The sequence below is a fragment of the Stereum hirsutum genome (genome assembly GCF_000264905.1).
Source record: "Stereum hirsutum FP-91666 SS1 unplaced genomic scaffold STEHIscaffold_18, whole genome shotgun sequence".
In the NCBI taxonomy this organism is placed as follows: Eukaryota; Fungi; Basidiomycota; class Agaricomycetes; order Russulales; family Stereaceae; genus Stereum; species Stereum hirsutum.
The window spans coordinates 873,724-892,990 of NW_006763148.1; the positions used below are offsets into that span (position 1 = coordinate 873,724).

General features: G+C 51.3%; 6 protein-coding genes across 6 annotated transcripts; 4 read left to right on the forward strand and 2 right to left on the reverse strand.

Moving 5' to 3' along the window:
* The first annotated feature begins 120 nt into the window (after positions 1-120).
* Positions 121-2,867, forward strand: STEHIDRAFT_104569 (H+/nucleoside cotransporter). Its single transcript, XM_007309788.1, has 8 exons — positions 121-977; positions 1,049-1,146; positions 1,219-1,408; positions 1,471-1,518; positions 1,576-1,607; positions 1,668-2,081; positions 2,141-2,578; positions 2,676-2,867. The coding sequence occupies exons 1-8, from the start codon at positions 417-419 to the stop codon at positions 2,689-2,691; spliced, it is 1,797 nt and encodes a 598-aa protein (XP_007309850.1). The 5' UTR covers positions 121-416; the 3' UTR covers positions 2,692-2,867.
* Positions 2,868-5,335: 2,468 nt separating this feature from the next.
* Positions 5,336-7,241, forward strand: STEHIDRAFT_162176 (uncharacterized protein; the record flags this gene model as incomplete). The annotated part of the gene is made up of 14 exons (XM_007309789.1): positions 5,336-5,388; positions 5,445-5,479; positions 5,539-5,707; positions 5,766-5,827; positions 5,878-5,978; positions 6,049-6,152; positions 6,216-6,232; positions 6,272-6,409; positions 6,463-6,478; positions 6,533-6,575; positions 6,629-6,643; positions 6,710-6,765; positions 6,822-7,092; positions 7,155-7,241. 14 exons carry the CDS (start codon positions 5,336-5,338, stop codon positions 7,239-7,241), a joined length of 1,167 nt encoding a protein of 388 aa, XP_007309851.1.
* A 684-nt stretch (positions 7,242-7,925) lies between these two features.
* STEHIDRAFT_125453 (alpha/beta-hydrolase) lies at positions 7,926-10,816 on the forward strand. The gene is made up of 5 exons (XM_007309790.1): positions 7,926-8,456; positions 8,512-8,735; positions 8,798-9,347; positions 9,410-9,815; positions 10,778-10,816. The coding sequence occupies exons 1-3, from the start codon at positions 8,011-8,013 to the stop codon at positions 9,325-9,327; spliced, it is 1,200 nt and encodes a 399-aa protein (XP_007309852.1). The 5' UTR covers positions 7,926-8,010; the 3' UTR covers positions 9,328-9,347; positions 9,410-9,815; positions 10,778-10,816.
* A 109-nt stretch (positions 10,817-10,925) lies between these two features.
* STEHIDRAFT_162178 (Osmotin thaumatin-like protein) lies at positions 10,926-11,913 on the forward strand (the record flags this gene model as incomplete). The annotated part of the gene is made up of 5 exons (XM_007309791.1): positions 10,926-11,130; positions 11,205-11,296; positions 11,357-11,473; positions 11,545-11,714; positions 11,793-11,913. 5 exons carry the CDS (start codon positions 10,926-10,928, stop codon positions 11,911-11,913), a joined length of 705 nt encoding a protein of 234 aa, XP_007309853.1.
* A 1,026-nt stretch (positions 11,914-12,939) lies between these two features.
* Positions 12,940-14,329, reverse strand: STEHIDRAFT_66877 (Pkinase-domain-containing protein; the record flags this gene model as incomplete). The annotated part of the gene is made up of 6 exons (XM_007309518.1): positions 12,940-13,102; positions 13,156-13,223; positions 13,284-13,430; positions 13,494-13,621; positions 13,686-13,731; positions 13,787-14,329. The coding sequence occupies 6 exons, from the start codon at positions 14,327-14,329 to the stop codon at positions 12,940-12,942; spliced, it is 1,095 nt and encodes a 364-aa protein (XP_007309580.1).
* A 1,918-nt stretch (positions 14,330-16,247) lies between these two features.
* On the reverse strand, positions 16,248-19,095 carry STEHIDRAFT_66835 (uncharacterized protein; the record flags this gene model as incomplete). The annotated part of the gene is made up of 8 exons (XM_007309516.1): positions 16,248-16,618; positions 16,674-16,833; positions 16,908-17,027; positions 17,087-17,152; positions 17,220-17,368; positions 17,417-17,895; positions 17,950-18,512; positions 18,841-19,095. 8 exons carry the CDS (start codon positions 19,093-19,095, stop codon positions 16,248-16,250), a joined length of 2,163 nt encoding a protein of 720 aa, XP_007309578.1.
* Positions 19,096-19,267: the final 172 nt, after the last annotated feature.

Genomic DNA, 19,267 nt, shown 5'->3' on the forward strand with positions numbered 1-19,267 from the left:
CTTGCTCTCGACCAACGCCTACGTTGAATTTTGTAAGTCCATCCGTAGCGTAAAAATGTCATAGAATGGGGAAGGCGCTCTCTTGTGCTGTGCAGCACTGCTGCTGACGGTGTCTAATAGGCTCGTGCAATGAAATGATCAGGTGGGGAAGCATGGCACGGTAGAGATAAGAAGGTGGATGGATGGGGGTGGATGCTCCAAGTTGCCCGTAAGGCACTGCGCGGTCAGACGCGAGATATCAGACTCGGCAAACCACTCTTCCGATCGAGCAGACGCCATTTTTTTTTGGGTATATAGTTTGCTTATCCTCCGTCGATGTCCGCCCCGGCACCCTTCACGCTCCTTGAGCTGAGCCTCCGGCACCCTCGACTCTCTCGCCCCCTTCCTCGTCGTCTTCTTCGTCGTCGCAGACAGCCATGAGCACCGCCGTCGAACAGTCCAGGGCCGACTCGCGCCACTCACACGAGCACCTCGGAAGCACCAGCCCGCCGGCGCCCGTTATGGCAGAGGAGACCCAGCCGACGCTCGAAAAAAAGCGTTCGCGTTCGACAGACTCGTTCCCAGAAGACAAGGAGCGTGGCCCGGTAGAAACCCATACCGTTCCGGAGAGCGAGAGGGATATTGTGGCCGAGGAAGAACAAGAACCGTCTTGGTATGCGCGCCATAAAGTGCTCATCAACCGCGTCTCGCTTTTCGCTCTCGCAGCCGTTATTTTGGGCTGGTGGGTCACCTCGATTATTCTTCCTGCTACTCGCCACCGGTGGATCGTCCAGACACTCTGGGCATGGGTCTTCATTTCCATCATCGCATTCCGTTTTATCCCAAATTCCGTCGTCACTCGTCCGGTGGAAGCAGTATGGCTTCCTCTCGTCCAGCGACCCTGGTTCGCCTTGCCTCGGACCGTTAGGTATACGCTCGGCTGGATCGCTTTGTTCGCAACTATCTTCGGTTCAGCCTTCGGTTTCCCTCTGACCAGTGTACGCGTACTTTTCTGTCCGTCGTACCTGTGTCGAGAACGTTGAGCTCTAGCTTTCACCTTTCACAACAGGGCACGACCTACGCCGACCGCGGTATCTCTGTTGTCGGCCTCTTCATCTTCCAGTCATGCTTCTTCCTGTCTTCGAAGCATCGCTCACATATTCAATGGTGCGTGGTTTTTTTGCACTTCATGTCACTCGTGAACATTGATACTGAAGATGATCGGCTTTCCATGTGCAGGAGTACGGTCATGGTCGGATTGTTCATCCAGCAGGCGATCGCTATGTTCGTCCTGAAGTCCGGCGCGGGCTTCTCAATCTTCAAATGGATCGCCTTGTTGGCATCCGATTTCCTGGAGCAGTCCAAGGCCGGAGCATCTTTCTTCTTCTCCGACGCTATCGTCGCTGAGAGCTACTTCTTCGTCAATACGGTACGTCTTGATGTTCACTTCTGCCGTGAACTGCCTTTAAACTGTTGGTCTTGCTGTATTAGCTCTCGGCCATCATCTTTTTCATTGCCTTCGTGCAGATGATGTACTATGTGAGCAACTAATTTTGTCCCCGGCGTCATCCGTATTATATACTGATTCCTCTCTAGCTTGGAGTGATGCAATGGATCATCAAGAACTTGTAAGTGCTATGGCCTCTTCGTTCTTACTTGAAGCAAGCTCAAGCATATTCCAATTATAGCGCTTGGCTCTTTTTCAAGGCGATGAACGTCTCTGGTGCCGAAGCTGTCGTAGCCGCAGCCTCGCCCTTCATCGGCCAGGGTGAATCTGCATGTCTCGTCAAGCCATTCGTCGACTACATGACACCCTCCGAATTCCATCTCGTCATGACCTCCGGTTTCTCCACCATCGCCGGCTCCGTCTTCATCGCCTACATCAACCTCGGCGTCTCCCCCACTTCACTCATCACCTCCTCCGTCATGTCCATCCCGGCATCCATTGCCATTAGTAAGTTGAGGTATCCGGAGTTGGACGAGCCGTTGACTAGGGGAAGAGTGGTGGTGGACAGAGGTGTGGAGAAGAACCCGCCTGCGAACATGCTGCACGCGTTCTCGCAAGGTGCACTTTTCGGTTTGATCGTTGCCGGCCAGATCTTGTGCGTTCAACCTTCTTATACTACTACCTGTCCAATTCTGACACGAAAACACGGAACAGGTGTAACGTCCTGACCATCCTCTCCCTCATCGCCACTATCAACGGCCTTCTCACCTGGGTTGGCCGCGGCTTCGGCTTCCACGCTCTAACCCTCCAACTCATCCTCCGCTACATCTTCTACCCCGTCACCTTCTTCATCGGCGTCCCGCGACACGAGATCCTACGCGTCGCCGAGCTCCTCGCCACGAAACTCATCCAGAACGAGTTCGTGGCCTACCTCGACCTGCAGACCATCATGGCCTCGGACAACCCGCTCTCGGACCGCGGACATACGATCGCTTCGTATGCGCTTTGTGGGTTCGCGAATATCTCGTCGTTGGGGATTCAGATTGGAGTGTTGTCGGCGTTGGCGCCGTCCAGGGGGAAGATCATCGCGAAGTTGGGGATGAGCGCGATGATTTGTGGGTTTATTTCGACGTTGCAGACGGCTGGGATTGCGTGAGTTTTCTCTCTTTTTCTTTTTCTCTCCCCCCTCCTTCCCTCGCGAGTTTCTGTTGATTGATGGGATGCGGTCGCTGACGATATTGGCTTACAGGGGTATGTTGGTCTAAGCGCGATGGATGGGTACGATTATTTAATGCTTGTGAATGTGATGGTATCGACGAACGAAATGGTGGTAATGTGAAGCGGCTTGCTTGGGGCTCTGTAGATCTTGGGATGTACGTGTATGGTATGCCAGTGGTACGGAGGGGTACATTATACATAATACATGCGGTGCTCGTTTCTCTCCTCTTTGATTGGTCTGTGAGCGCGATTAGTCTTGCTCCGTGTTAAGTGTTTATGGATGGTTGGGTGGATGGACCCAAAACAATCACTGACACTACAGAGGAGAGTGAGGTTGAGTGAGGTGCCACATCGAGACCAACGAGACGCCACATCACGATCAATTTCTCCGCTCATCCGCGGCCCGGCGAATCCCGGACCGCTTCGAGCGATCCGTGTCTGAATCCGCGTAGCCTACTTTCGCAGTTTCTTTCATGTCGTCCGCAAAGGCAGCATACTTGTTATCCCTCAAGAGACCTGTGTTGTCCCTCGACCTTGCATCTCAGTCGAGTGTTATTGCGGCGGCTACACCCCATTCGAAGCTCTTCACCGTGACATCATTTGAGTCTTGAAGCTTGAAGCTTGAAGACTCAATGCCACTGAACCCTCCAAGTTCGCGGACTGGCACGATGCCTCGTTCTATAGTTACTAGTCTCGGACTCGACTCGGAGTTGGACTCCTCTCGTCACCATCAGGTCTCAATCAGGGGTCCTTCGTCAACGTTATATTTGGACAATATATTCGAACGGCGGCATTCAACTCCACTTAGCGCATCTAGTTGCTGAACCACTAAATAGCGACTTAGCCTCGATCTGGCAGCGTGCCAAAGATCGCCACAGGGCAAGCAACTTTATACTTCATTCAACCTTTACTGAATGATTGTTCCTCGAAACCCGGACTTGTTGCTGGCTCTACAGCGCAATACCCAGCAGCTTTCCATCCGATGCCCAAACATGATACTGACATCAGTCCATGATCGATGCCCATTGGGATGGCAGTTCTACCGCTCCTTCAGCCTCCGCTTCTTTCGCACTCGCAAGAACTGACCATCACCTCTTCATTCTGTCCCATCTTCCATCTTTCGACCGTCTATCGGTCCGTATCTGAGCCATTTAACTCCCCCTACCGTCCATTTTTCTAATGATCTGACGAATCCGAGTCCCACCTCCTATTCCTGTTATCTGTCTCACTGAACTCAACCCGTTCTTTCTTCAGTTCTATCATCTCACGTCTGCAGCCCTCTGAAGGGCACATATGCTCCTATTACACCATTATATAAATCGTCCTCGCTAGCGGCATCACAAAGGTACGAAAGGATCGTACGCGCTTGTAGTATGAAACGCTTCTCCGCCCTATCCGACACGTTCGCAACTTATTCTGAGGTGAGTGGTACAAGCATTGTGTTGACTCGGTGCGCCCAGTAGCATTCATTCTATTTTTAGGGCCCAAAGACTCACAACACGACGCGTTTGTTTCGGGTCCTTTTGAGTCCCCCCTTTCGCAGAACTTCCCGCCGTTGTTGAGGCCACCGAGGACCACCGTCCGGATTTTGACCTTCGACTGTCTAACTTGGTTGATTCACCTTCCTTTCTATTTTCTCTAGGCATCCTCGAAGTTCGCACAGTCATGGTGCGTTCTGTACTCCGTCGTCTGCTACGATTCCGGCTCAATCGGAAAATCGCTTCCATAGACCCTATCCACGATTCGCGCAAGGGGGTTCTTATTACTCACTATAGTCGAGGCTGTGGGTGTACTGACCCGTATAGGTATATCGAGTGAGCTGTTATCTCTATTGCCTCTGATAGACTGCGATTGGCTCGGCTCGATTTACGGAGAGGTTGAGATGTTGGACCGCTCGTTCGTTACCGTAAAATCATCCAAGGGCATCGATGATTCCTATTTCTTTAGCTTGCCATCAGGTCATGAGGGGTCGTTCGGCTTTCCGACTCTACTTCGTCCTGGATGTTTAGCGATATTTCTGCGAGATGCTGGAACATACCGTGCATTTCTCGTTGATTCTAACTGCCACCTTTTCTGGAAGTGGCTTGTCCTCGACTTTTTGTAAGAACTCGATCTGGGATTCTACACTCCAATTTCCTCACTACTACTTCCCCGGCGCCAAATCCGATCACCAAACGGCTTTAGATCTCGCGTCTTACCTAGGCCATGGAGCAATCAGGTTAGGGTTTTTCCCGAACTAGCTTTCTATATCCTCTTTTTTAACGTTTGGTTTTTGGTTCGAAGACACATCTTCGCGGGTTGTGTACGTTTCAGGCTGTCGAGGCACATGCAGAGTTCTCATTCTACTAGGGCTTATATGTTAGTAAAAACTTGGAACTTTTTGCGAAAGCTCATTGGTGGATCGGACAGATCTTCCGCCAACGAGTTCCAAGTAAACTTGAAACATATAAGGTCTACTGGATGTTGATACGCAAAGGAGCCGAAGCAGACTTCTCGCGTGTGAATCAGCGACCTGTGCCGGAGATCCATCTGATCCATTAGTCGTTGCAATCAATTCCCATGAATGATGACGAGAAGGCCTTGCTACCATTCACGCAGAGGCGCTTCACGATCTATCCGTAATTGGTCTCAGGTATAAGGGGCGAGTCTGATACAGGAACTCCAGCCCCTTCTGAATTGCACTCTTTCCTCATGTCGACGTCCACCACGAGCTTGTCCCAAATAATCAGCCAGGACAAGTTGTGGTAAGTGCTTCGTTTCCTCGTCTTGAGATTGGAATCAACGACGTGACTGCATGCAGGATAATCTCGATATATACTCAGCTTTCTGCAACAAGTTCGTCGACTCTCTCTCGAAGCTCTTGCCCAAACCTTGCTGATCTTCGTTTCATATAGCGTTATGGCTTGTCGACTTTGTCCAGACCCTGCCCATGGAGATCGAAGCTGTTTGGTCAAGTAAACTAACGGGGACAGCCATGATGTTTCTAGTGAACCGTTATGTGTTTGGTATATTCAACATCATCGTTTTGGTCTCACTGAATCCCATTTCGGCATCTGACAAGACGTGAGTGCTACGCTATTTTTGAAGGAAGATGCAAATATTGACCTTCAGTTCTCCTCAGTTGCAACACACTCAATATAATCACCTTGGTCATGATCATCATGACGGTTCTTACGACGAATTGTCGGTCGGTTCCATTCACCTACGAGATCGTGTCTGACGTTCCAGTTTAGTGCTGTTCGCTCTTAGGGTCTACGCTATCTCTGGTCGAAACAGAGTAATTCTATCTATAGCATTGACGATCCTTCTTGGAAGATTTGCAATGGACTTATGGGTATGTTCCACTTCATAACTGAATATTGGTTACAACGAAGTCCTCATCAAGTTGATGACAATAATTACAGCAAGCTACTCCTAGTCTCGATGCTGGTGTATCCACCGCAGGAACACCATTCCAAGCGTTTTCCATGTGCACACAATACGCTTCAAATCACACCGGGTATCAACAGTGCGTTTGGAATACGCGTCTAACCAATGGTCTTGGGCTCACTAACATTTTGCGTTGACAAAGATGTATGTCTCTCTCCTGTATGAAGTAAGTCTACAATCTGAATAATGACTGAATAGCTTCCATCGTCGCTGCTGTGCTGGCTCTGGCGTTCGATACATTTGTTTTCGGAGTGACCCTTTACAAGATCTATGGGCATGCCATGCAGATGCGCAAACAAGGGAGAAAAGGGCTCACCGGAGTTCTTTTAAGAGATGGTGAGTGGCGAATGCAGCTCGTGTTGGAACGATCCTTATTGGTGTCATCATAGGGACCCTGTATTTTCTGTAAGTAGTCAGTTCCTGAACTCGATTGGCCATCATTCACTTATTATTGTCCAGTTCGGTATCCATCGTCGCCGCTGGAAACCTTACTCTCGAATTGGTATGTACAGAGAATTTCTTCGTCTAGATCGCAACTAAGATCGGGCTACTCAGGTCTCCACCTCTTCAGTGAGCTACACTTTCCCAATAATATCTTCAATTTGGGCCATGACACCCGGTTCCGTGTGGTTGTAGGCTGCATCAAACCCCTTCTTCCTAGTTACGACTGTCTTATCACCCTACTTCGCCGTGTAAGTCAAGCACTTCCCACACCATACTAGCGGGCTACTAATTGCACTCCTTCCAGACTTCCGAACCTCCTCGTCAACCGCCTGTATCTCAATCTCCAGACTATGGATCTCGCAGGCTCCACGATTTCTGAGCAGAGTGTCACCTTGGACTCAGACTTCACTTTCACTCAAAATCGTTTCCTCGGCAGTATTGGGGCGCCTATTGATCTCAGCTGGTGGAGTTCACATTTTGAGAAGGACGAAGAAGCGACGGACTATGAGATTGCAAGAGAAGAGGATGACCCTACAGAGGCCCCGGGCGACAGGACCTCCACACTGGTACCGGTGGTGAGCGGCCTGGCTCTTTTATTTTTCTTCGTGACGATACCGATACTCATACCGATAACAAGGTTTACACTGGGGAAGGTCATGGAGACATAGAGATGGTACCCATCGCGGGCCCGTCGAACTCTGGCACTCATCGAGGCATAGCTTGATGCCTGTCGCAATTGTTAGTGTTGTTGATCATAAAGTGTCTAAGTATGCTCGCTGATGTGATATAATCTTTGAGCTCATAGGAAAGGCCTAGAGTGCCATTGTCAAGTCAGAGTTTACGTTACAGAACGCACAAACCATCTTTCAACCCGATACCCCGACCATGCCCAAGCCTCACCTGCAAAATCCGCCTTATAGCCTGAGGTTGGCCTCCTCTCGCTGCGCTTCACCCTCTCTTTCTCTCTCTCTCTCCTGGACGGCTCAGATTTTGCGCTCCCATAATTTCTTTATGCAGCATCTCGTCGAATCTTCCACGCATTTTGTTTTACTATATCCTCCTCCATAATTCTCCTTTGAGACACTACTCCTTGTGGTTCTCGTAGTCGACAATTATCGTCACTCTGCATTACGTTTACTTTACCATTATAATACGGTGGGCTAGTGTTTATAATTGTATATAGGAATAACGAGCAATACCACACTTGGGCCGGCCGTCGCTAGTCATGGTCTGGGCCACAATCATTGTTCGTTCCCGAAGGGAATGTTCCCACGGAGTTCAACGAATTCTCATAGCAGGCAACCCGATCTGCGGATTCTGGCTCAAACGAGCATCGGCAATGGCACTCATGCATGGGCATACACCTCGTTTCCATTTTCCCACTTACCTCTCACTTTCGCTTACAACCGTTTCCGAGCAGGTTGTACTGCAACGGTGCAACTGCTAGGGTGTTTCGCAGTTTGGGTCGTACGACAACGGTCCGGCACCTGAACATGGCTCCGCTCCTTCACCACCAGCCATTCAAGACGATCTACCTCGTCGGATTTCTCGGTTACCTCCTCTTCGTCAAACTTCCGTATTGGACTGTTAAATACTGCGTTCCTTCGCATCGACCACGGCCTGCTTGGACGGTCAAACGATGTATACAGATCGCTTTGTTACGCAACTTGACCACCATACCGGCCAAAGTGGGCCTGAGTCTTGGGTGCGACCTTACGCTGGAGGTTCCCAATTCGTCCCTCAAGAATAACGCGCGGTTCGCTTGGGTCGAAGGGTTGGGTGATGACCTGGTTGTGGGACCTATCAAGGACGCTGCGCTGCAGACGGGAGTAAGGCCTGCTACGAGGTTGCCCGGATATTGGCAGTTGAAGGCAGGAACGGTATGGCCGGGAGATGTTGCTCTGCCAGGAGAGAAGACGGTGCTTCATTTGCATGGAGGGTGCGTCTGCTTTATATTGTTCTGAAACTGACTGCCTCTGAATCGGAATGCACAGAGCGTTCGCAATTGGCTCAGCTCATCCGTCCGACACCACTGCCAGCCTTCCCAGAGGGCTTCTGAAGCATTCCGAGGAACTGTTGCGAGTCTTTGCGGCTGACTATCGACTCTGTGCGCACAACGAACCAATGAACCCATTTCCAACTGCCGTCCTGGACTCTCTCGCTGGCTACCGTTACCTTCTTCGCATGGGGTTTCTTCCCCAGAACATTACCATTGCCGGTGAGTAGTTTCCAAATCTCTCTCAAATTGTCAACCCCTCTTAATTCGAGGACGTGACATAGGTGATTCTGCCGGCGGAAACCTAACGCTGGCGTGCGTGCGATACTGCGTTGAGAGCCGTCTACCTGAATTCCCCCCTCCCGGACGTATGCTTGTCTCTAGTCCCTGCGGAGACATTTCCATGTCTCGCGATGGACCCGATTCTTCCCTTTACATTAACCGCGACACAGACATTTTTATATCCGTCCCCGGTGAAAAATTCGGTGTACACATGCGCGATTTACTTCTCGGCCCTCTCCCGGATTCCGAGGCCGAATCCAACCCATACATGTCACCGCTCTCGCCACACATTATCGACGCACCCGGAGCGTATAGAGGATACCCTAATACTTATGTGGTCGCGGGAGGTGCTGAACGTCTTTATGATGATGCAGAGGCTTTGGTGCAGAAGTTGGAGGCGGACGGAGTGGAGGTGATTTCTGACATCCCGAAGGACGCGATCCACGATTTTATAATCATGACATGGCATGAGCCTGAACGGACGGACGTGCTGAAACGTGTCGCTGCGTGGATTGATAGGTCGCCTGTATAGGAGTCGCTCCTCACCATATGGTACGTATCCGGTTGTTCATCTTGTAAAACTGTGGTAGACTCACTCGTGTTACAATCTTCAGGAATCTACAAGATCATCTGCACTGGGCGGTAGCTCATACATTATTGACTTTAATTCTGGATTATTACAACGCTTCATTGACACTCGTCAGTGCGACACCTTTTGGTACCACTCATCTCTCGAGGGTGCGCATAAACGAGTTGTTCAGTCAAAGTTCCCCTGGTATGCGACGTGGCTGTTTTCCACGTCGATGACGACGGCCGAAAAGCCGTGGTTCCGTCCTCATCAGTTGTAACGTTTAGGCCTCCCAGAAAGGTATTATTTGATGGCATCGTCTGCAAAACAAGTCACAAGGAGAAAAGAATGACGAAGGAAGACTCGGAGGCCGTACAGTTGAGAGTGGTGACGCCACACCAAACGCCACATAGCGTTCCATTTCGGCCAATCCCGGAGGCGGACAAACGACGGTGCGTTTTTATTTACTTTCCTCGTCACCTTAGCCCTTGGCCACCTCTGCATCCATGCTTGCTGTATTTTACGGCACCACGCTTTCGTCAGACTCATCTCATATGTTTGAAACCTATAAGCCTCACAGAAGCTCTTCTCACACCGCTCACGATGGTCAACATTCGCCGAATCCCTTCTTGCTCCCTCCTCGTGAGGCTAGTGTAGCTAATTCAGGCCAGGCGTCATATTTACTTCTCGAAAACAAGCATCGCCAGTGCTTCTGCATCTACTCTCATCATTGTTGTAGTTCATGTCGTCCGAAGAGGACTTTTCATGGTGTTTATCAGCCCCGCGCGTATACATCATACAACCTCAGCTGTGGCGCTCCCATTTTCTTCGTAACTCTATGCTGAAGCACCATCATCGACCACCTTGCTTCCTTCGTTGAGGCGCTGTCAGCATCAAGTTTCATTGTCGTCGAACCACCGGGACAACGAGACCTGAAACAGTAGTCTGTCTTCGACGGTTTCGAAGTGTCTGTCCAAATGCCACGTCTTGTTCTTGCAGTACTTGGCCCTGACTGTGAAGTGTCAGCTCCTCTCTCGGTGGATCTGATAGCCTTGGCTCTTGTCGTTTAGTATGCGACGCTGCAGTAATACCAGGACCGTTCCATGGCCTAAATGTGCGGGTTGACCTGCAGAAGCTCGCTAGCCATTATAGTGGCCATGTGCACAGTATACTAAATATACAGTCTCATTTGGCTACCTGTTCACCAAGTACTGATATATCAGTACCAGACCCTCTGACAATAAAGTCACCTTTATCCAAGCATCGAGGTCTTCGTATTATGCGCTCAAACTCGTATTCTCGTGGACTCTGAAACGTTCTCTTCCAGGATGTATGTGTTCTATTGATGATTCATCCACCACCGAAAATCATAGCGCCAGCCTACTAACACAATGTGTGGATCACCACGGGCGACTAGCCAAATTTGCAGTCAGGAAGCGGCATTTCTCGCCGCAGACCCCCCTATAAAACCTCAAGAGCTGGGAGGTCGTCAAGACAGGCGAGCTCATCATCTCTTCTACCCTCCTACTCCAAGCCTCCATATCACTCATCGTATCCCAAATATGTTCCCCACTCTCCTTTCTGTCATTGCGGCCGTCGCCGCTCTGGTTCACGCCCAGAGCCTGAATGTGGTCAACTCTTGCCCCCATCCGGTTTTCCTCTATATGCAGTCTAGCTTTGGTACTATTGACAACAATGTCGCGGTTGCCGCAGGCCAGAGTGCCAATCTACACATCTCGAGCAACTGGGATGGCGCAGTTAACGTCGGTAAGTCACCAAGTTGTGTTTTACTTTCATCTAATGCCCGAAGCTCTGACCATGGACTCTGGATCTATGTTCAGGAACTGGCTGCAATGCTGAAGGTACTGCATGCACCACTGGTGGTCCAACTTGGGATGGTCGTACACCCTTCTCGAGGGCCGAATTCAACTGGGTATGCATCAGTATATATGTGGCTCTCTTCACGACCTTATTCTCTCTTTTATCGCGCCAGTGGGCGGTTCCGGGAATCGTGACCTACGACCTTAGCATGTTTTATGGTTACAACGTCGGGATGAAGATTTCAGCCGGTAACTGCGATGCGTTCTCTTGTACCATGAGCTCCGGATGCGTGAGTACCTATAAAATACAACATTTTCTTTGGGTAATTTTCATGAAGACTCACTGACGTTACATATCTAGCCTGTCCCGGGTGACTCTTCACTCGGATATACCTGCTTCAGTCCCTGCTGCTCCTCCGCCGCTGCCTGTGCCGGAGGTGCTCTCCCTCTTGTCGGCGGTGGGTGCGTTAACAACGAAGGCCCTGGTCCGCACTCTCCGTTCTATGAAGACACCTGCTACAATGCATACGCGTGGGTTTTTCTCCACTGATTTTCTCTGTCCACCGTGCGGTATTCCGAGTACTAATATTCACTTGTTGGACTTGTCAGCTTCCCAGACAACGATGGTGCAAATAATTCCCAGAGGGACTTCGTCGTCGAGAGCTGCAGCACTCTCGATGTCACTCTGACGCTCTGCCCCAGTGGGCCCAGCTCGCACTACACCTCGTAAAACCACATTCGGTCCGTGTCACTATGGACGAAACCGACGAAGAGGCGATTCACAATCTGTTTCCTTCTTATGATCTCCTCCCTGTCTTCATTCTGGTTTATTTGTGATTTATCCCTTGCGTTTTCGTGAGGCGGCGACTCTTGTCACTGATTTTTCAAAATGTTCGCTCTTTTATCGTTCTTGGACTCTTCAACAGAATCACTTCATCACTTTCGTTCAATTGCCTTGGACAGGTCTCTCCGATCCCCTACAATCGTTGCCTGCGCGGCGTGTTCCATCTATTTACGGATCTTCTTGTATTTTTGACATTACTCAAAACATTGTTTGTTTACACCACGACCAGGACTAGCCTATCACTGGTGGCACTAGCTCGATCGTACTGTACAGCTTCCCGAGCCTACGTGGCCATCCTAGTCCTTCCGTGTCAAAAGAGTCCTTATTCCATGTCAACGAATAAATACTGTGAGACCACAGGCCCATTACACTGGTTGAATCCACAACACCGAAGTAATCTAGGTTTGTATGAAAAGAATGTATGTACGTATTTACGATCTTGTGAAGTTCCGAAAAGAATGCGAGGTATGCGAGGTGCAGAGCAACGAATGTGAAGCACGAAGTGAGTGGCCCGTGCAGGCGATAAGAATAGGTGGCAAAGATATGTCTCAACCAGGAGAGAATGTAGGGTACGGGTACAATAGATAACTCGAGCACAGCGATGATTAGTTCCAAGAGAGCGGTTTGCATAAGATGAGTGTAGATCCAATAAGTAGATGCGTGGGGTGGAGGCGACGGTGCATTGTGTGGAGTATGTGCAGGTGAACAGAATTGTGAATAGATATAAATGGTAGAGAGCGTGTGTCGCAGATGCGGCGGAGTGACAGATGAAGTGAGAATCCGAGATTTGTGCAAAGGGAGATCACGGCAGTGGGCAAGGGACGCTTGATGTGGACCGCATCAGCTTTCCAATCATGACATCAACTTTGAAAACGGCCGTCTGCGAAGGCTGATAACAACAAGACAGTCCACTCACTTTTCTTTAAGAGGGCACCTCGGGTGCTCAGGCGAGTCCCAGCCCCACACATCGCAAATCCATTGCGCCATGTCGACCTTGGTTTTTATCATCTTGACGATCCATGGGTGGTGCAACATGTCCTTCGGTGTTGGTCGTTGAGACGGATCGACCGTCAGACTACAAGATAAACTAATCAGACGCGACATCATCGACCAAAGCGACATGCGAACCATAATCGGATGAAATCCTTCATGGGGTCGCTCCATTTTGTGTCCGGGTCGTCTTCCAATTGGGGAGGCTGAAGTGTGTTGTAACAGGGTGAGAAAAGCATCATAGACCGCAGTAAGAGAGATCGTACCTCGGATTGGCTGATGTGGATCATGATATCGATGAAGGGCAAGTCCTGAGGATATGGAAACCGGTTCTGAGCCAGCTCGAGGATCGAAAGCCCTGTGCTCCAGATATCTGCCCGAATGGAGTACTCATTTCCCGTGATGCGTTCCGGCTATAGGAGGTACCGCAAAGTATGAGATCCAACACAAAGGTTGGTCCAAAGGAGAGTACTAACCGCCATGTAGTAGCAAGTGCCGGTGTACGTATCGGCGTGAGACTTGACGAGTTCTCCAGAGACACCGAAGTCGCACAGCTTGATGATACCTTGTCTGGAGAGCAGGATGTTCGAAGGCTTGATGTCGCCTACAATCATGTAGGTCAACATGGATGGCTCCCGAACAGTTAGAGTTGACGTGGGAACGCCTACGGTGAATTAGACGTTTTGAATGCAAGTACGCCAGTCCTTGTAGAACCTAAGTGCATGGTTCTGTTAGATGGAGACGCGATAAAGTCAGATCCACCACTCACACCCTCCGCTAATCGCCCTGCGACCTTCTCTCCCACTCTTCCCTTCCTCCTCTTGATCCTCTCCACCACTGTTTGCAAACTCCCGCCTTCACAAAGCTCCATCAAAACCTTGACTTCACTGGACGAAGGGGACATATAAGCCCCATAGAAGTGCACGATATTTGGGTGCGAGATCGTAGTGATCATCGTCAGCTCCCGAACGAGCTGCTTGATCGGAGCCTCCCGCGTCGTGATCGTCTTCCTCGCCATCGTAGTCCCTGTCCGAGTATGTCTCACGGAATGAACCGCACCACCTACGCCCTCTCCGAGCCTATCAATCACCTCCAAGACATCGTCAGACCAATCGCTATGCGGGTACCGCTCCAGCGCCTCCTGTCCAGGATTGCTCGACGAGAAGACGCCTGCACGGCGCAGATCTTGCACAGAGTACGCACGAGAGAGCCTATTTGGCGATAGCGCATCCGTCTGTCGATGCGTCTGGTTTGGTCGAATGGTCCTGGAGTTCAATGGAACGGCAAATGATTCGTCGACATCAACTTGCATCGGAGACGCTGGAGAGGATGAATTTCTCCTGTGCCCCGTGACAGGACGTGCGTCATAGATTGGTGAGCCTTGCTGATGGTCAGAAAATCGGGATTGAAAGTTAGGACTGGGTGAAGGTGTGAGATTGAGCTTGAGCGCGGGTCGTGAAGGGCTCGGGTGTGGCTTCTGGATTGGTGTACCAGGCCGTCGTGAAGGACTAGAGTTCGGGTTGAGGCTATTGTTGACGTAGCCTTGGTTGAGCGCTTGAGATGCGTGCGAGACCGAGCTCAGAGTAGGTGCAAAAGGTAGAAGGGTCGACCGAGAGCGATGAAGCGTACGAGGTCCGTTAGGCGGTGCTGGATGGTACATTGCAAACGGCAGAGTCTAGAGAGCGGGAAGAGAGAAGGAGAGATGAGAGACGAGACCAGGACGAGAACGGGAATGGGTGGGATGAAAGAATGCGCTCGTGTGAGAAAGACTGAGATAAGTTAGCTACGGATGGCGGCAATTAGCTTTAGAGCGAAACGCAGAAGAAACGGCTGATGTGTGCGCTTTGCCTGACCCAGGTCGGTAGGCGTTACGTGAATAAGGTCGGGACCTGGTCCGGCGGTTGCTTCGAATACGCATGCAGACCGCGAAAAGAGCATGATCATCATGATTCCAGCCGTTTGCGGACACGACCTGATGACAGAGGGATCCCATCCTCAGACATGACCAGGAAGTGGCGATGGATATGTTGCGTGTCCTTAACACCGACAACCGTCCTACCGGCTGTGGTAGTATTACGCGAAGGCCGCGGCTAAGACTTAAGCGTCGGCCACATATCTCAGTGGTTTTTGGGCGATTACGATCGCAAACATATAAATGAGGGGTGGGCGCTGCGACATACCTGGGAGGAAGTAAAAGTAAACTGAAACAGAAAGGAAGAGAGAAAGAGGTGAGTGCCTCGTGAGGAACCATCATGGAGGAAGTACTACGGTCACGTTACATTCTACTCGGTGCCACTGCCCTGAACCTTCTTCGTCGCGCAGTTCTCCGGTTGCGAGCGTTGTGGCGCCGACTACTTTGGGAGCCAGGCTGTGGGACTTGATGGACGTTATTCTCGACAGGGTATGGTCATCCGCATCGAATTGTACGGGCTACTTAACGCTCACAGTCTGCCATGATGTTGCTTATTGTCGACCGAAGAAGCCACAAAGCAGGTTAGAGTTCTGCCCGGAAGCGAAGCCAACTGTCAATTGCAAGTCAGCTGGCAGCCAACAAGAAGCTGCAACTGTAGAAACGCACCGCTACGTTGCCGGTACGCGGTATGAGAGCACAGGCCGTTCGCAGCGACGCTAGACGCCAAATCTATGGAGCTGATTCCCCTCCTGCTCCTGGACAGATCGACCCGCAGTTTCACGCGCTCGAGTCATTTCAGCCAAAGAGTGATGCCAGGTGATGCCGTCGTGACTTTGTCAGTGTGTAGGTTCAACATTATATACCATCAATTTCCTAATTCGCCTGGCCGCCAACCCCGAGATCAAGTTGTACATGCAACCGTCACGGCGACACAGACGATGCCTCACGGACAACAACGCAACCATCCTAAACCATGGCGCGCCCTTTCTTCCCAATTTGTGCACATCCGAGTCTCCGCGCATAACAAGCAAATAAAATTCTTTTGACATTGAGACGTTGAAACTCCGTCGCAAGGAGAATGCAGACTACTTTGACTGAGAAAATCCCGCAACTCCGATCTCTCTCCGCTCCATCGCCCCGACCCCTCAATAACCGCGTCTCATAAGCATCTGTCACGCATGCCCTATCTTCCTCGTCCTCTCTCAAACGCCTTTGCGGCTCCTTCGACCAGGCACCCTCCCACAGCCTCGCCCAACTCCTCTCGAACCTACATTCTCAGCGTACCGCCCAAGGGCCCGCCATGTCTCATAGACATCCATCACGGGCCTCCCATCTTCCCCGCCCTCTCCCAAACTCTCCCAGGCACGCCCAATCCCCCGCCCCTCCTCACAGCCTCCTCCAACTCCTCCCCCACCTCCCCCTCCCAATCCACCCCCATCGCGCCCCTAACATCTACCCCCACCCCCCTCTTCCGTCCCGGCTCGTACCGGATCTCGACGTCGATTAAGCCCGACATTGGTGGCCGTTCGGGGAAGGACATGGTCAGACGCGGGTGATTCGCGGAGGAATGGCGGGGTAGGGAGCTGAAGAGGGAGGAGGCTTGTAGGGTATCTGCGAGGGGGATTTGAGGAGAGGAGGGGGTGGTGGGGAGTGAGAGGGAGACGGGGATCTTGTAGGGTGTGAAGGTGCCTGTTGCAGTGTGAGTGGTGTTATGGGGCTTGGGGAGAGAGAAGATGGAGTTTACCGTCCAAAAGAGCTCTCAGCTCGTCTTCTTCGTTTGCGCTTTGCTCGTTGTCAGTGGAAGCGTCCATGGGGTCCGTCATTGGACTGGGTCCATCGGGACTCTCGGACGTCCATTTGCAGCTTTCGAGCATTGAATTTAACCAGCACTGTTCTTTTACGATCTACGGAGGGGAATGTGGCGTGTGGTGAGATCAATAGCTGGGTCAAAACATAGGTTTCGTTTGTGAATACTTACCTCGAGGATAGCCGTAACCTCTTTCATCGTATACACCTGTACTTGCTCGAGAAGGAAGCCTGGCTCGTCTGGGACATCCAGCCGCAATTGGAGAGGCGGGTGAAGACCTGTTGGTGATGTCTACATCCATCCACGTATCAGCACAGGCCCTTGATCTCCACAAATAACGATAAACTCACATAAGTAGCAGTATACCTCTCCACCTTCATATAATTTTGGCTGTATCCTTGCTGGTCCGGGTTTAGCTGAGAAACATGGGTCAGCTATCCCATGTTCTGGCGCAGGTCGCTATAAGAGTGAGAGCAAACGCACCAGTATATCGACCCAACTCGGACTTCCTCCATACCCCATCATATTCATATGCATCCCACCCGACCCATCTCCCATATTCTCAATCATATCGCTCAGCGGATTAACCACGCCCTCGACCTCGCGTATCCTACTCTGACTCATCACCACACCTTTCCTCCCCCCTGCGCTCCCTGATCTTGGCTGTCCGGTGACGTTACCACCCAGCTCGTTCTGTCCGGTAAAGTCAAGCAGCCAGACCCAGCCGCCCTGTTCAGGGATGGGGAACGAATGCGTGAAGCCTGCGGCCGCAGGTGCGAGAGGGAACGTGGGTCTTGTTGGAGAAGCGAGAAGCTCGAGTTCGATGTCGGAGTCGTTTGTGGATGGGTTGGGACGGGTGGAGGAGATTAGAGGGGAAAGGCGGAGTGTGGCGAGGGTTGTACCGGGGAGGGAATGTGAAATGGAGGGTAGTGAGGCTCGGAGGTGAGCAAAGGGGATAGAGAGGGATGGCAGTGATGATAAGAGTGTTGTAGGTGGCGGAGCAAGGGGAGAAGGCGGGGTCGATCGGAGAAGGGAAAGGTAGGGGAGAGGTGAAAGGTGAACCAGGAAGGATAAGGATGGGGAGGTCAAGTAGGGGAGGGGAAGGGCATGGCCTCGGAGAAGGAGAATATCTAAAGGAGCCTCCTTCAGACCATGTTCGCTGGTATACCGTGTCAGAAATGAACCGTGCGGCAAGGTGAAGGAGCAAACATACTGAGCCACGACTTGGGCCTCGGTCTTTGCAAACCCCTCGAGCTTGTCACCGAGTTCTTGTTCATGGCTGAACCAGCGGATTCCCCGTTCTCCTTCCTTCGAGGCGAGTTGTTCGAGCGTCATAAGATACCGTAAGCTTTCCAAGACTCTTCGACCGAGTTTTGCAGTCGGAATCCCGGATACGTCGTCGCTCTGAACAGACTTCAACCAATCCCTCAGCATGTCGACCAAATATCCATCCAGCGAGGCAAAAGCGCTTCCACTGTTATCATTGGAGGCTCCACTGGTGACGGCATACGATGTCTTCAAAGTCGCGACGTCGACTGTTGGTTGAACGATGAAATCCACGTCGAGTACGAGGACCTTTCCAGCGAGAGCGAGGGTTTTTCGGCCGTCACGTCCGGCTTCGAGGAAGGCCTCCATACCGACTTGTTTACCCCATTCTGATATCCGCGAGATGCACCAGTCGGGGATGGCGTCTTTGGAGAGTGGAACGTCGGTCCCGTATAGGATGGAGGAGCGTTCGCGGACGGCGGTGATGGTTTGTTGGACGTGTTGGCTGGTCTGTCTGCGGGCAAATAAACTTAGCGCGATGTTGCGAAAAAAAAATGCAGACCCAAGAGGCGAGATCAGGTCACACTGAAAAGGCGAGTCTCTATGTCTGCCCCGATATATGTCAGAGTGTGGCCCATAACGCCACATCGGTCGTCAGAAACTCGGATGCGATTCAGAAGCACATCCGATGGCACAATTCATAATGGTTTATGCGCATGTACCGAGAAAAAGGTGAAGTGATGCTCCACGAAAGAACTTCACGTCAAAAGTTACTTGGACCACCCAGTCTGACCACGCTCGTGGTTCTTAGGAAAGAGAGAGAGAATCGGAAACTGACGAGGTGCAACAGATCGTGGCCTGCAGCCTCCTGGCGTAGGAGAGAGACTGTTTTTGAGTTAAGAGACGGACCCGCGAGATATAAGTTTGTCGAGTGGTTTACGGTGTCGACAGCGTTAAGAAGTTCACGAAGAGACGCAAGAGCCTGCTCTGCAGACGTAGAGAATGGGTGGGGTGGTTCTGTGGGTAATTTCTCAGGGTCAGTGAACAGATGGAAGGCAGAGAGCAACGTGTGGGGGTCCTCGGGTGCGGACATCGTCGGCGTCGATGGTAAAGTGCTCTGGAACGATGCGAACGTCGGGCAAGCTAGTGTCGAGCGCGTCCGGGCTCGATCGTGACAATTGTAGCCCACGTGGAGGGACTAGACTTATTGCTAGTGGGATTACAAATAGATGTAGCGGGACTTGAAACGTCATCTAGACCGGCTC

Bases quoted from the DNA above. Each gene is read 5' to 3' on its own strand.
- STEHIDRAFT_104569 (XM_007309788.1), top strand. From the start codon at position 417: ATGAGCACCGCCGTCGAACAGTCCAGGGCCGACTCGCGCCACTCACAC. The intron at 978-1,048 runs GTACGCGTACTT...CTTTCACAACAG, and splicing joins TCGGTTTCCCTCTGACCAGT to GGCACGACCTACGCCGACCG. The intron at 1,409-1,470 runs GTACGTCTTGAT...TTGCTGTATTAG, and splicing joins GCTACTTCTTCGTCAATACG to CTCTCGGCCATCATCTTTTT.
- STEHIDRAFT_125453 (XM_007309790.1), top strand. From the start codon at position 8,011: ATGGCTCCGCTCCTTCACCACCAGCCATTCAAGACGATCTACCTCGTC. The intron at 8,457-8,511 runs GTGCGTCTGCTT...CGGAATGCACAG, and splicing joins GTGCTTCATTTGCATGGAGG to AGCGTTCGCAATTGGCTCAG. The intron at 8,736-8,797 runs GTGAGTAGTTTC...GACGTGACATAG, and splicing joins CCAGAACATTACCATTGCCG to GTGATTCTGCCGGCGGAAAC.